Raw genomic sequence first — 15,802 nt, 5'->3', positions numbered from 1 at the left:
ATTTACTCCCATGTAAATATGCGTAGGAATGCAGCCTTAAGATCTAGTTTGCTTGGAGGCAGCCAGGAGAGCAAGTTGAAAATGGGCAAAGCTGCTTAGACCTGAACCCACCAATATTTGTACTTGAAAAAGGGTGGGAGGAAGGGGCTAAACCACTGACATTTAGAAAAGAAATGAAAACTTCAGGAAGCCTGAGAGAGCTGAAGTAAGTCTGCCTTTTGAGCCATAACCCAACACAAAAACAAAAGTTGACATATGGAATTATGAAACTGCTGCATACTGAGTCAGACTATTGTTTTGTCTAGTCCAGTATTATATATTCTGGCATGTATTTCAGAGCCTTTTCCACCCAGCTAGGCTTTTAACAGGAGGTCAAGGACCACTTGCAGGCAACCACAGCATCTACAGCTCCAAAAGCTGGTGATACAGCTACAGCAGAAGTTGGGAAATTTTGCCTTATCAAAGTTGTCCACATATACACTTTCCCCAACTTGAATTGTGCCTAGCTCAGCACTAGTGAACTGTTTCTTGAAACTTCCAATCCCAGTGCCCACCTAATAAATGTGAAAAGTACACTTAGGTGAGATAAGGTACTTGAAGTTGTATAGAATCTAAAAGCCATTGCGCAAAATGTACTATACATAAATTTACACAAGATTCTGTTGAGGTAAAAATGGTTCAGGGTTCATTGATAAAATTAGAGGGCATTTATATAAATTTTTGTTTTTTAAAAAATAGGGAAAGAAATGAAGGTTCGTCTTGCATACAAGCATATTGTAAAGCGGGGATTGAGAAGTAGTGATGCTCCAGATATTGTTGGAATACGATTTCTGTTATTCCTAATCATTGGTAATGTTGGCAAGGACTTGAAGTGCAATGAAATCTGGAGGGCTACAGTTTCCCCATCGCTGTTCTAAAGAGACACACAATTATGGGAATAGCCTCTAATAGTACACTATCCTATTGATTATAAGTTCCGTGTAATCACAGACAAGCATTGGGAATCTGGAGCTGGTTTCAATCTACTCACTCAGCAACCGGCAGTTTTTATGCTTTTCATGCATGTGTGCTTAGCACTGAAAATTTGAAGCTTCAGTATTAAAAACAGAACACAATTCATATATTTTGGCAAAAGCTAAAGTTTTGCCTAGTATATTAAGCTGTCATAACTATGCTCTCTCCTCACTAACCACAAAACATAGCCAAGGTTTAGTTGTAGCTTAGCTTGGCTTGGCACAGAAGTAAAAGTGACTGGGAAGGTGGTGTCTGCATGGCCCAGGTAAGTCAGGGATAGGCAGCTTGATCTGGCTAGTGGGCCAGATCCTTATTCCACACATCCACCATGGACCAACTTTGATAGTTGGTCTGGATTAATCACCTGTAAATCATTTGACATCATAATCATCACAGTTACAGCAACTTGTTTTGAATGTGTGCTTTCAGGACCAATTAGTGATTAGCACCTTCAGAGAGGCTCCTTGTAACCACTGATCAGCAGATAGCACTTCGTCAGGTGCTTTCGTCAGGTGCTTTGAATACAAACTGCTTAATCTATAAACATGGTCTGTTTTTAAGCAGAGCATTCCCCACCCCTCCAGAGAAAGTGGTTTGGATTCAAAGCACTGTGCTAGGGGGTGATGCGGAAAGCCATAGTTTGGCTTATGTGCAAACAAGCCTGTTTTGCAGCGCAAACACTTGGCACAGAAACAATATATTCTTCCTTCCTGATGAGTTGTACCCATGTAATACACAACTTTGTTGCATTCAAATGTTACATTTCACACAGAACATTATATTTACATTTCAATATGTATGCCCTGAAAATATGTATAAAGAAGCCCTCCATTTGTAGTTTGCTGAAAATATTTGTTTTATTAATGAACAACTTGTTTGTCACACCACACTACCTGTTCTGGTTTGTGTCTGGTGCAAAGATTAACAAAATACAGGTCAGCCTACTAAGCTTCCTATCTTCATAAATGGTCAACATGGTGTTATGAGGTTGCAGAGGGCGGGGGAATAGGCGGTATGCTGAGACCCTTCAAACCCCTGGATCCAGCAAGTGTTAAAATATAGGCAAGGCTAGCTTCTTGAAGAGGTGCCCACAGTTATTTAGAAGGACAGTGTCAGAGTTGAGGGCAGAGAGTTTGCAGTGATGTGAGCTAGAACCGAATGGAGTAAGATGGAGAGAGAGTCAGAATGATGTTTGATTTCTCTTTGAATTCTAAGCTGCAGCCACGGAAGAAGCAAAGCCCTCTTGAGGTGTTAATTTTGTGAATCCCTCCACTGTATGCTCAGGATGTGTGTTTGTGTGTGTGCGTGTGTGTAAATAAATCATATATCAAAAAGACAGCAGTGTCTCTGCTTTGCCTCTTTCCGAAGGAAACATGAACCCTGGGTAAGTGCTTGAGACCCATGAAATATTGTACCACTCAGAGATTGGGGAGGCATGCAACAATGTTATTGTTCTCTGGGTTTAAATAAAGTACTAAAGCTGTAATGACATAATCAAAAATGACCTTACCATTAGGCAAGATGAAGTGGCTGCCTTAGGTAGCAAATTATGGGTGCTATTAAAGAGTGGTTTATTTGTATAATGTTGCTACTTGAACTTTCTACCTCAGGTACCAATTGTCTGTGTTCAGTCTTGAAGATCCAACACTCCTATTTGTTTCTTTCAGTTAATCTTAGCCATGCCTTGATTTAATGTTGCCTAGTTTGCCCTCAGACACATTTTCTTATGGAAATTGGATCAAAACACTGGGTAGAATATATTTATCAAGAAGTGGGTTACTGCTGAGAGGATTTTTATTTGTGATACATTAGTCTTTTAAATATGACCAAGATTTTAACCTTATTGTAATTTAGACCATTTTCTTTTAATCACACTTATTTTAGGGATCTTTAAGATGATAGAAGGTTGAGGAATTAATAGCATTTTTAGAAAGCAACAGGCTTGGCTAAAATATTTGATGTATTTATCAAGAAGTGGGTTACTGCTGAGAGGATTTTTATTTGTGATACATTAGTCTTTTAAATATGACCAAGATTTTAACCTTATTGTAATTTAGACCATTTTCTTTTAATCACACTTATTTTAGGGATCTTTAAGATTATAGAAGGTTGAGGAATTAATAGCATTTTTAGAAAGCAACAGGCTTGGCTAAAATATTTGTATATTTTTTAAAAATCAGGTAAAAATTGTCATGGAAAGGCAAGTAGGAATATTTTTTTTAAGAAACACCAGGGAACAGGAAAATGGAAATGCATGGCTAGTGGTTTTCTGTTTCTGTTAAAAACACTGTGGGCCCATGAAGAAATCACCTTTTACAATGTGCTTACCAAGACAGGATATAAAAGTTAACTGTGTATGTGGTGCTATGTGAAAGGTTAAGTTTAGAATACTAAGTATCCTCTGTGACTGGCAGATGGCAGTTAGCTGAGAAAATCTGGGTTCTTTTTATTTTTGTGTTAGACAATGGTAATATTTCGCTTCTCACTGGCTTCTTGGATAGAAATCATTGGCCACTCCTTGAATGGGAAAAGTGGTCTGATAATGAATTCAGTGCCATTTAAAATCTGATTGGTTGAATGAATGGTAGGCTGGCTGGAACATAAAAATGCCACTTCTACCACTGTCCGAGAATGGGCCAGAACAGGAAGAAGCTGGAGGAGAAGGCTGAAGTGTGAAGGCTGGTGGTGAGGCAGGTTGAGGCTAAGGAAAATCTGGAAATATAATCTGCCTCAAAAAAAAAAAATCACTGGTTTAAGCCAAAGGCTGGCAGAGTCTGCAGTGAGGGAGAGATCAGCAAGGAGCTTCTGGAGCTGACCCCTCCCGCAGCCCGTTTTCTTCCTCCGTACAGGAATGCTGGGAGAGGGACCAGTCTGACTGACACAGCTGGGGTCTCTACTTGCCTCCCTCTCACACAGAGACAGGCAGAGGCCCAGGCCAGGTATATCTATATGTGCCCCCCCTTTTTTACCCTGGGGATAACTGAAGTCTTATAAACAAGTAAGTATTGTGAATATGCTGACTGAAGCCCCCTTTGGAATTGGAGGACCAGGCCAAGTGGCTCATATGCCCCCCTGCCCTGTCTGGGCCTGTTCTCACATAAAGAAAGAAGACTCTGATTTGTGTCTATTGGAACTTCCTAGCTCTCTGAGGATTTGGTAGGTGGGTTCTGTGAGGGATTTTTTTGTGTGGCAAGAAGATCCTTTAATAAAGCTGTGGTATTAAGCAGCAATCCTAACCCCACTTACCTGAGAGCAAATGCCATTGAATTCAATGGGACTTGCTTCTCGGTAGACCTGGTTATGTGAGGTCTTGGTATTCTTTCTTACACCATACAGTAACGGGAAATATGTTCTAGTGGAAGCACAGTTAAGTCCAAGGTATGCTAATGTTTTTTATCCAAAATAGTCATAAAAATCTTCCTCCGTTTATTTCAGCTGAACAAAGTTCTCTTCCTGACAAACTTCTGTGCCAGCTCTGCCTTTTGTGGCTAAGATTTTCAAAATACAATTTTGTAAATTTATGTTCTACCACCCTTCATGCCAAAATATGGATAATATGCATTATTTTTTATATAAATAACCAGAAATTTACAGAAATGGGAACATCTGAAAACCCGTCTTAATTCACACAGAATGCAATACTGCTCTTATCTATTGTTTTATCCCATGATTACTTAATAGCATTTGCTCAAGGGCTTACATATATTTATCGTATCAATTTTTATACCCATAATCAAATCAATATACCTATGCAGTGTATAAAATTTAAAACCAATACAGAATAAAATGAACAAATCCATACAGAAGACATAATAAAATGCAGCATGCTCACAGAAATACAATATAGGCCACCTTCAAGAAGAGGCTTGCTATAACAACAGATTTTTAAGGTGATGCCTAAAACACATTACAGAATGTGTCAGTCTAATCTCACTGGGCAAAGAGTTCCATGAGCTCATTGCCACAACACGGAATGCACTAGCAAGGAATGGCAAATTGTGAGTCAGTTGCAGGTCATAAAGGTCAGGCAAGGGTATAAAAGGTGAGGTGATTATTTAAATATAAGTTGCTTTATACAGTAGTAGTAATAACTTGGCCCAGCAGCAAATTGTCATCCAGTGTATATCATTTAGCCAACATTTCACATGGTTGCGATAAAAAGTCCTTGACCAACTATGGGTGAGGTTCATAAACAGAAGGTGCTTTTGCCCATTTCCCCTTACTACTGCAGCCCCGAACCCCATGTCACTCTATTCCAGAGTGACTCCCAATGTGAAAGAAGCAGATTTTTAGGAATAAAGAAGCTGCAGGAGAAATGGAAATAAAGGGTCCCATTCTATGAAATGACATTGGGATCGCTGACATTCAAAATTGCTCAGACTGATATTTGAAGAACTGAATTGTGTGTGCTTAGGGCAATGCCATGGGCTAAATTATCTTTTGATCCATTTTAGCTTGGAACCCAGAACTGTATGTTCCCAAACAATGACTCTTACTTACGTCTCTGTAAACCTGTGTCATTTGTCACATGTTTTAACAGCTCATTTTGATTAAGGTTGCTGGAATAATTGGTTTATGGCACTGTGTTAGTTGAGTAGTTTTTTGTCTAACACCTGAAAGTCTTAAAAGTAGATCTAATGCCAGGAATCTGAAAGGGATCTTTTATTTCATTTCTCTGTTTATGAATGAATAAAAATGCACCACATCAATGAGGATGTTCAAAAATGGAAGTTCACTATGTAACAATTTGATTATTTTACATCTTAGTATTAGAATGCACTTAAGGCTTTATATTAAATTGTAAGTACACACATATTAATTTCCCCCATGTGATGCATTAATGAAAACAAGTGAAATCTAGCTTATTGAAGTTCATAAGTAGTCCTTATGATAAGATTCTAAATTAAAGACAGTATTATAATTTACATAAATCAGTAACTAAGCCTTCTCATAAAGCTTTCTAAATCCCAATATTGCTTTTGTTTGGGGCGGGGAGGGGGGGAAACAGGTGGTTTCCCACTTTTTAAAGTGGTATATTTTTAATGTACTGTGCTAGAAATATTCAGAATTTGTGGAATACTTTTCTGTTTTACTAATATGGTTATTTTTCTGTCTTTAATAAAAATATCTTTTGAAGTTTAAAACAATATAAAATATGATATATATGCATATTTGTGGAAAAATTGCTTCTGAATGTGTGAAGGATTTCTGATAGGCCAGGTTTAAACAAAATGTCAGGATTGTGTTTCCTACCCAGTTCTCATAAAGCTTAAAATTCATTGAATGCACATTCTACATATTTATTCACATGCATCTACCAATCCAAGCCAAATATGTATTCATTAAGCATATTTGCTTTGTTGGTGAAGAAGTTGAAAAAACAGCAAATACCTTTATATTGATTGTGGCTTTTATCATTTTATGGCTTTTATATAGTTTTAATATTGCTTTTTCATTTTGATGATTTATGATGTTTTTATTTGGTTGATGAAGTTCCTTTTGCAACATAAACAAAACTTCTAGGTAAGAGCCATAAATAAAGATTGATCAAGCAAGGTACTACCACTAGTTTTGTTACATAAAAGCTATTTTGTAAAATACCCAAAATGTGTATGTAATTAATTTAACAGTTGGGGGCAAAACAGATATGTCGCTTTGGTTTATGTCTGTAATAAAACAGTATGTGATGTAAAATTGACAATCTTCCTTTCTCTCTCCCCCTTCCCAACTTTCCAACCGTTCTTTAAAGCCCTTCATTCCTTTGAAGGAATTGGAACAGTTTAACTACGATATACAAAAATTGCTTGAACCACTGGAGGCTGAAATTCAGCAGGGGGTGAATCTGAAAGAGGAAGACTTCAATAAAGATATGGTAAATTGGTTGTGATGGGAGCATGAATAAAATGGAAATGGAAATGGAATAAGTGCTGGAGTAAAAATTAGAAACCTCTATGTTTGCATTTGACTCTTTAGACAGGTTAAACACACTGTCGTTCTGTTTAGCTGCTATAAAATTATACTGCAGCGTTTACTGTTTGTAGCATTGTCATCATAATGTTCTAGTAATATATACAATGCTAACTTTCATAGAATAATACTTGCTTATTCCTTCAGAATAATTTTCTGAAACGGACAGAAGTGTATGTCCAGCACCAAGTTATAGATATGCTGGATCAATCTACAAATCTTTCATTTAACCTGATGCTGACTAAAGCAGAGGTAGCGAAAGTCCAGCTGTGGATGATGTCAACTATTCATTTTATACTTTTTATATCCCTTTCTGATTTCAGTCATTTGAAATCCTTCTACAAAGGTGTTGAATGTTGATGGAAGGGTGCATTATTTGTACTCATGACAAATTCTTAAATAATTAGGCACCTGTTGTTAATTTGTATAGCTGAAGAAAGGGGAGTGAAATTGGTATGACTTTAGACAGCATAATTTTATAACTGCACTAATCTTTGGTACCTTCAAATCATCACAACTTTGATACTCATTCAGTCTTCAACATCAAATTTAGTGAAAGCTCTGCAGCTTCATCTTTTTTAATCTTAGTAAAAACAAAGAAACAAAATTGTATGTGCCTAGATAATTGAGGGAGCCGGGTGGTGCTGTGGGTTAAACCGCAGAGCCAAGGACTTGCCAATCAGAAGGTCGGTGGTTCGAATCCCTGCAACGGGGTGAGCTCCCATTGCTCGGTCTCCGCTCCTGCCAACCTAGCAGTTCGAAAGCACATCAAGTGCAAGTAGATAAATAGGTACCGCTCCAGCGGGAAGGTAAACGGCGTTTCCGTGCCAGAAGCAGCTTAGTCATGCTGCCCAGATGACCCAGAAGCTGTATGCTGGCTCCCTCGGCCAATAAAGCGAGATGAGCACCGCAACCCCAGAGTTGGTCACGACTGGACCTAATGGTCAGGGGTCCCTTTACCTTTACCTAGATAATGCAGTTTGCCAAATTTTCCCCAGGAAGCCTGTAATTCTAGAATTCACCAAAATACTGGAAATGTCTATTGCAAACATGAGGTGAACTCTTGTCTGTATTGTTGAATCTCTTACATTTGCTTTCTTTCTATGTATGTTATTGATTGATTTGTTAGTATTATTTGTTAGTTAGTTGTTACTAAAGTTTACTAAAGTTATTAGTAAAGTTGAAATTTTCTGAAAATCACAATGTCAAATTATCTTCATGGGTTTTTTTGGCCCAACGCTGCATCCAAGAATTGGTTCAAGACTTGCACAGTCTCTCACCTGATACTAGTGAATCCTCAATATAAATAATTTCAAAATAAAATATGTGGCTAATGTTGCTGCTGCTTCCCATTGATACTTCTACTGTAGCTCTGAAAGATGAACATCGGTATCCAAGCTTTCAATTCTTAGTTCATAAGCATGCCATACCACAGGGACATTGCTAAATCCTTAAGAAACTTGGGGCAGAGGCTCACAATATGAATGTGGATAAAACTTGCATGAAACAATATATATCTATAGATGCAAATTTTGGCTGACTTTCAGCAGGAAGGCTACCCTGCAAGGAAAGTTAAATTAAGCTTTAAAGCAAAGGACAACACATTTAGGACCTGATGGAAAAGGCCATCTTTTGTTTCTCTTTTGTTTACTCCTCCCTCTTCCTTGACCCCTCTGACATCTACCCTCTGCTGACTTTTTTGAGTTTAAGGTCTTCTGCTTGCAGGGCCGTTGCTTTTTCTTGTTAATATGTGAAACACCATGTATATTCATGGTGTGTAAAGGATGGCGATAATAATAATGATTAGTAATAGTACAATTTTTTTTTACAAGATTTTCAAGATTCAACAGGCTAAGCAGTCTTGCTTTATGTGTAGATATATATTTGGAGAGAATGTTGATTACATTAATTCTTTTTCTTTTCATTAAAAAAAACTCAGAGTGAAGATAATGAGGGTACTGTAAAAGAACTGCTTCAACGAGGAAATGTACTTCACCAAACAATCACAGATGAAAGAAAAAGAGAGGAAATAAAAAGTAAACAGCACCTGTTGCAGACTAAGCATAATGCTCTCAAGGTAGAGAACATAACTAATAAATGCACAAATTCTCTGATCTTTTTTATACATGTTGGTATTGGACAGGGATGGAGAGATCAGCAGTCTCTCAACAGCTGAGGTTCTTTAGCATCTACCATAGCATCTTTCCCCCTCCACATAGATATGATCTTCCACAATGGTTTTCTCGTTGTTGTTTAATAAATCAATGCAGTCTGCTCTATGATTATGAAAGAGGATTTGTCGGCAGCCATTGCTACTTGACATTCCTGGTTGCAGATAGCTATTTTTCATTTTATGCCTAGGAATAGAGAAAAACTTTCAATTCATTTTAAACATACTTTTTGATAGGTTTGCACGCAGGACTGTTAAAATTTCTACAACTTTTCAGTGTTTAAAATGCCTTTGATTAAGAAAACTATATGTAATTCAGATTTTGTGCTGTGGTATTATGCAAAGCTGTTTTATGCAAAGCCTTTAATGATAGTAAAATTGTATTTAGATTGATCAGATTCTTACTGACAATCTTTACAAGGGGCATGGCTATTTATTTTATTTTTCATTTTTGTGACTCACTGAACACATTCAGCCTTGACGTATAACACTAAGACTATTGAGTAGTTAAGCAAATTTGTACCTTGTAGAATGAAAATTGAATTATAGGGAAAGATTAAGAGGGAAGGGCGGATCCCCAATAATGCATAATTTAATTTAACTATAATATTTATAAAACACAATCAGTTACAATAGTTTACAAAACTTATTGAAAGATGTATATATATAGTACAGAAATTAACATAGCCTACTTAGAGAAACAAGTAAAGAAGAAAATATTTAGCCTTTACTTATAGTACAATCATGGTTCATATATTTGCATAACTATTTATATACCACCACCACCCCCGTGTACATATTGGCCACCATTTGTATGCCTTGTTCACAATTTGCAATAAATCACTGTTTGTCTTAAACCATGGTTTAATTGTGAATGCGCTTCCTCTCCGGATTCCCCCCCCATAGCTTCTTCCCCTTCCCCCCACAGTGGCAGTTTATTTCCATTTTAGCACTCATGGTTTGAAACAAACCAATTATAGTCTAGATTTCATGAACAGTAGAAGACGGAAAGGCGTGGTGGCACTGCTTACCTCCAAGCACAGAGCCAATATGTTGCTCCTCCTGGTGTTGGTGTCCGCCCTGGTGTGTTCCTAGGCCTTGGAGGGCTAAGCCAGCTGGGGGCCCCTGTAAGGGACCAGCTGCTCGTTTGTGTGAGTCTATAACTTTAAATAACAATAACAATAAATTTATTATTTATACCCCACCCATCTGGCTGGGCAGCTCCCAACAGATTAAAAACAGAATAAAACATCAAACATTAAAAACTTCCCTAAACAGGGCTGCCTTCATGTGTCTTCTAAAAGCCAGATATTTGTTTATTTCCTTGACATCTGATGGGAGGGTGTTCCACAGGACGGGCACCACCACTAAGAAGGCCCTCTGCCTGGCTCTTTAGTCTAAGAAGACTCCCGCCCTGGGAGGTCTGCATACAAGGTCTGCACAGGCCTGCATCCACTCCTGTCTTGCTCCCCCCACTCTTCCTCCTGATGAGCAGATGCAACTCCACTGTTGGGAAGTCATGTAAGGGCTGTCACCAGACTCCATCATCTGCTATTGATCACAAACGCAATCCAGGATCAAAGCATAAGGACCAAGACAGTGACACCAGTTTTCCAACCTAATTTATCAGTTTCATTGATTCAAGAGCCCTCAGTCACACAACCCATTCATACGTGCTCGGCAGAGTTATAGTTAGCAAAGGTAGTTTCTTAGTCTAATGAGATGGCCAGTCAGGTAGCACTGAGGTATGGATGCAGCAGGCTGACGGCAGACTGCTCTTTCTGTGCTGCAGAGGTTTTCATCCCAATCTGTCTCTTGGATAAAACATGAAATAATATTATGGCTTGCTTGAATGGCTTGGGCAGGGGGAGAAGCTGACGGAACCTGTGTGGCTGCTGAAGGTAGAATCACAATTAAACCATAGTTTAAGACAAATTGTGGCTTATTTCAACATGCAAACTAGGCCATAGTATGAGCTTGTTTTTGCAGTTCTAATAATGTCTGCATTGTGAACAGGATCTGAGGTCTCAAAGAAGGAAAAAAGCTTTGGAGATTTCTCCTCAATGGTATCAGTATAAGAGGCAGGCTGATGATCTAATGAGCTGGCTGGATGACATTGAGAAAAAAATAGCAAGTTTACCAGACCCCCAAGATGAACAGAAGCTAAAGGTAATGCCATTTTAGAAGCAGTGTTACATATATTATTATTATTATTATTATTATTATTATTAATAATGTTCATATATGTGTCACTGTATGTAAATGTAATAAGATGTAGAGATATAGTAGTTCAATACTTAATATTATTATTTAAATGATTTAAGTAATGCTTGTTGACTTGCATATTCCTATCCTTGTGTCCTTGCAAATGTTACATTAAATAGATTTTAGAAAATTATAGGAAATAATACTTTACTTGTGTATATCAAGTGTACTCTGTTTAGAAACTTCCATTGCTTTATAGAAAAAAAATAATTGATTCTGTATCTTTATTCCAGATGAGCAAATGACTTATCGGTATATGGATGAACTCTTTTTTCATGTTAGCACATTCATTTTCATCAGAACATAAACATATTTCATTGTCAAAATTCTAAAGATTTACTTATTTGTTGTCAAAGAATTGCCTCGTTTATTTTGCATCGTCTTCTTTTCCTTCATTCTCCGTTGAGTTCTTTGCTTCTTCTCCGTTGAGAAAAACAATTAAAAACTCTAACCATGCAACTGACAATCACTATGGGTATTTAATATGTGGTTTCTGTACATTACAGCTATCTTTCCAATTACCTGTCAGACTGTGCTAGGGAGTATTAGACAGTTAATATATGGGCCCACATTACTATCCAGAATACACATGTCACTTAAATATTTAAAATCAATCACCCAATACTCACCTTTGTTTTTTTCTGTCTAATTGTAAACAAAAATAAATAAAAATAAGTGTACTCTTTTGTTTGTAACAATAAAGTTGGGAAAGATTCTACCGAAGTATTTTGCTAATTCTTAGCAGTTTATTATCTAGTTAGCTAATTGTCCTGGGCCCTGTATTGATTTTGCTCAATAGGAAATTGATCGAGAATTGGAGAAGAAGAAGGAAGAGCTGAATGCGGTACAGAGACAAGCTGATCGCTTGTCTAAGGATGGGGCTGCAAAAGCAGTGGAACCAACCCTGATACAGCTCAGCAAGCGCTGGCGAGATATTGAGAGCAAATTTGCTCAATTTCGAAGACTCAACTATGCACAAATTGTGAGTTGTTCCTGGCAAACATGTATGTTTGCAAATACTGCTACTAACAGAACCCTACTAACAATGAGAGTACCCACTGCTATGCCAACTTGCCTAAAACAAAGTCTCTGGTCAGCAAATGTGGGCCACCTTATTTTACCATACAATATAAGCCTCATGGTACACGATTTGCCTGGATAATGCCCTAAATTTTTTTAAAAAACACAAGCAAGCAAGTATAAACAGCAGAGATTCCTTAGTATTCAACAAAAGTACATATTAATTTTTGTTGCCTCATATTTTCCATAACATTACCGGTTTAAACCTGTCAGCGTGCCATACATTTATTTTGTTCAATAAACATGCGTGACTCAGAAATATGTATTTTCAACCTACCATCCCATGCAAAAACTAATTAGCTTTTATTTCCTCATGATGTACAATCTACACACCTAAGAACAGATTGGAGAATTTTTATTTCTACTTCTTATACATAACATAGTCTCTTTTCAGCTTAATAGGACAATACATAATTTTTCTCAGTTTTTCACTAAACAATTGAAATGTTCTTTTTAATAACTTCTGGAGGAGGGAGAATGCTTCTTTCACCTATCCAGCAGACCTCTGCCATTGGGAAATATGTCTTATCTGAAATTGTACTTTCAAATAAAGGATGCAATCAGGTTTGCTGAGTTAAGCTTTTAGGTACTGAAAGAATTGTAGTTCTGGTTTGTATATATGTATTACAAGAATAGCATTTCCTATTTAAAAAAAAACCCTGATGAGAGCAACATGTTATGTTCAGTGCATGAGAATTGTATTACATGCACCATTTCACTTAGTATCTGGACCAATGTTTCATTTGTAAAACTAGTGAATAGACATTACCTACCTCACAGGGATGTTGTGAGGACGTATTAATGTATATATGGCACTATGGAAATTTCTCATGCTTTTGTGAAATCAGAAGCTAACTTTGGTTACAGAAAATATTTTTGTAAAGTTTACACTAGTGAGCTCATAAATACAATCATATATTGAATATAGATGCCTTTCGTTATCATGGAAATTGCCCCCACTTGCTTAGCAGAGGGTGCTTTTTTACAGTGTATTTACTGCACAGTAATTAACAGCTGCAGTAAAACGGGGGGTTAACAAAACAACAATAGTTGCTGTTAATCTGCTTGGTTATCCCAGTTACACCAGTTCAATGTTTGCTGTACAGGATTTTGGAAAGAGACTACGCCCTCAATTTTCTGCCCTTAAGTTTGTGGAGTATATTCCTCAGGTTTTCCATTTCTTGGTGAAACTTTTATTCATTAACCTGACTAAGAAGCCAACAAATCTTCAGTGAAGTAGTTTTTTACTGTTTAGAGATGTATGTATAATGTAGTCAACCATGTATAGAAAGGAACGTGCAGAAAATCTGAAAAGAAATTCACATTCCAGTATTGGGTGTTCTGCTTAGGAGAATTGTTCTTAGAACAAATGTAGAAATCAAGTACGGTAATTCCACAATTGGGGAAACAATTTTGCTGCAGTCCAGACAAACCAGTGCGGATAGGAGGAAGATTTTGTATTGTGCCCAAAGATTCTTCCATTAGGAAAAGATACCTTTGAATCCAATCCTTTCCCTATGCAAATTATACAGACTGCACTAGCTATGCTTGGTGGTGAGATCAAAGTTCCATCTAGTTGCCAGTCTGCTGTTCTAGGGAAGTCTTTTCTTCTTCTTCTTTTTTAAGGGCAATATGGTGATAGCATTGCCTGTTTGTCCATAGCCTCTGGTATTTAGAAATACACTGCATTATTTTGCAGCATAAATAAAGCTCTTGTTTGCAGCCATGGTGTTTGGCTTGTCCTCACACACTTTTAAAGATCAAGGGCTCAACCTCAGCACATTCTATTTCACATAATCCATCATTCTTCTACTCAATCAAGGAGAGTCCAAAAACAATCAACCTCATAAACTGGAAGTGTTTTGTACTAGGATGTGCTTTTAAAAGAGCATACCAACATTCAAATGAATCCCAAACTGGCTTACAAACAGTAAATAACAATAATATGATAGAATAGATATTTTGATAGAATAACATAATAGAATGTCACAAAAACAGCATAACTCATATAGAACAATTAACAAATCATCAGTAAAACAATTACAATCTATAAAACTTTTACCAAAGCAACTAAAAAATAAGCTAAACATCACAGTTAAAGCAAAAGTCATATATGATTAACAAATCAATACAGCATTTATAATTTATATAAAGTTATAACAATTCATCAAAAACAATATTAACAGCATTAACAAAATAGTAAACAAAACGTAAACAAAGCACTGTTAGTTTCTAACACTCCACACTCCCACAACTCATCATCTCTATTCAGCTCATTAAAATACACATACACATAGTGCTTCTGAAGATTCCCCAGGCTGGAGGTGGGGCAGGACAGGTGAAACCAATCACCCCATAATGACAAACAGAGCCTCTCTTCTCACAGTTCTTCCTCTGGAAACCACTCTCTTATGAAGGTTGTAGGGCTGAAGGTGGTACAAGGCAAGTGGCCATTACTTATATTTAGTCATCTAAACATGTTCTAAGGTATTATAAAAGTGAATGTTGAAAAATACTGCACATTAAGGTAAGTCTACCGACTTTGTTTTGTCATGTTCAACTGCAAGTAGTTCATAGCTGAATTAGTTTTAAGTCTGCTCTGGTTTTATCATGCCTTTAAAAATAAAAGGCTAATACACTATTTTTATAAGAGCACCTCCTGGGAATTGTTCTGCAAATGTATCACCATAGTACTTTTGCTTATCTGTTAGAAACCAGAAAGGATAATTTAACCAATCTATCCACTTTCAGCACAAGTTCACTAAGATACTATTGCTGGCAAAAGCATGTCAAGGACACATATTTAGCCATTTTTTTGATAGAAAAAAATGAAATATGTGCACAGTATTTACATACTTATATAGCAAGCAACCAGATCTTCACACTCGGTTTCTATAGACACAGGTGTGCAGAGAATATAAGGAAAATGAGCAGTCAGGCAGGAACATTTGAGTAATCAAGTCACCTCTGTTGGAAACAGTTCCATACAATTTATCTCTCCTCTTTCAAATTTGATATGTTATTAAGCCACAAGAAAGAATTGGATGAAATCTGTTCCCTCCCAGCCGTTCCATTTAGATCTGAATACTTTGCATCACTCTGCCAAATGGAGGGTTTTAATTGTTTGGTGGTAGGTCTACAGTGTGTTCATACTTGCAAAGTGGTGTTATATGGCAGTGAGGGTTATGGTAACATACTGAATTTAAATGTGTAGCTTTTCTACATCTGACTGAATATCTAAACTGTTAAGGCTATGTATCCCCCACTCCCAAATGCAATATTGTCTGTTAATTCAGCACAAGATCA

General features: G+C 37.0%; 1 protein-coding gene across 11 annotated transcripts in view; it reads left to right on the top strand.

Annotated features, from left to right (window-relative positions):
- The window catches only part of DMD (dystrophin), a 1,007,479-nt gene that overhangs the window by 479,721 nt on the left and 511,956 nt on the right, over positions 1–15,802 (top strand). For 10 of the 11 annotated variants that reach the window (XM_081908923.1, XM_081908930.1, XM_081908919.1 and 7 more), the window contains 4 exons: positions 6,764–6,886; positions 8,921–9,058; positions 11,168–11,320; positions 12,216–12,398. The exons of the other annotated variant lie outside the window; for it this stretch is intronic. In XM_081908923.1, coding sequence (XP_081765049.1) covers positions 6,764–6,886; positions 8,921–9,058; positions 11,168–11,320; positions 12,216–12,398 — 597 coding nt within the window. The remainder of the gene's footprint in view (positions 1–6,763; positions 6,887–8,920; positions 9,059–11,167; positions 11,321–12,215; positions 12,399–15,802) is intronic. 11 annotated transcript variants of the gene reach the window in all.

Source organism: Podarcis melisellensis, assembly GCF_964234715.1.
Source record: "Podarcis melisellensis genome assembly, chromosome: 4".
Classification (NCBI taxonomy): Eukaryota; Metazoa; Chordata; class Lepidosauria; order Squamata; family Lacertidae; genus Podarcis; species Podarcis melisellensis.
The sequence above is the reverse complement of the archived record's forward strand: the minus strand, read 5'-3'. Positions and strand labels throughout refer to the sequence as shown.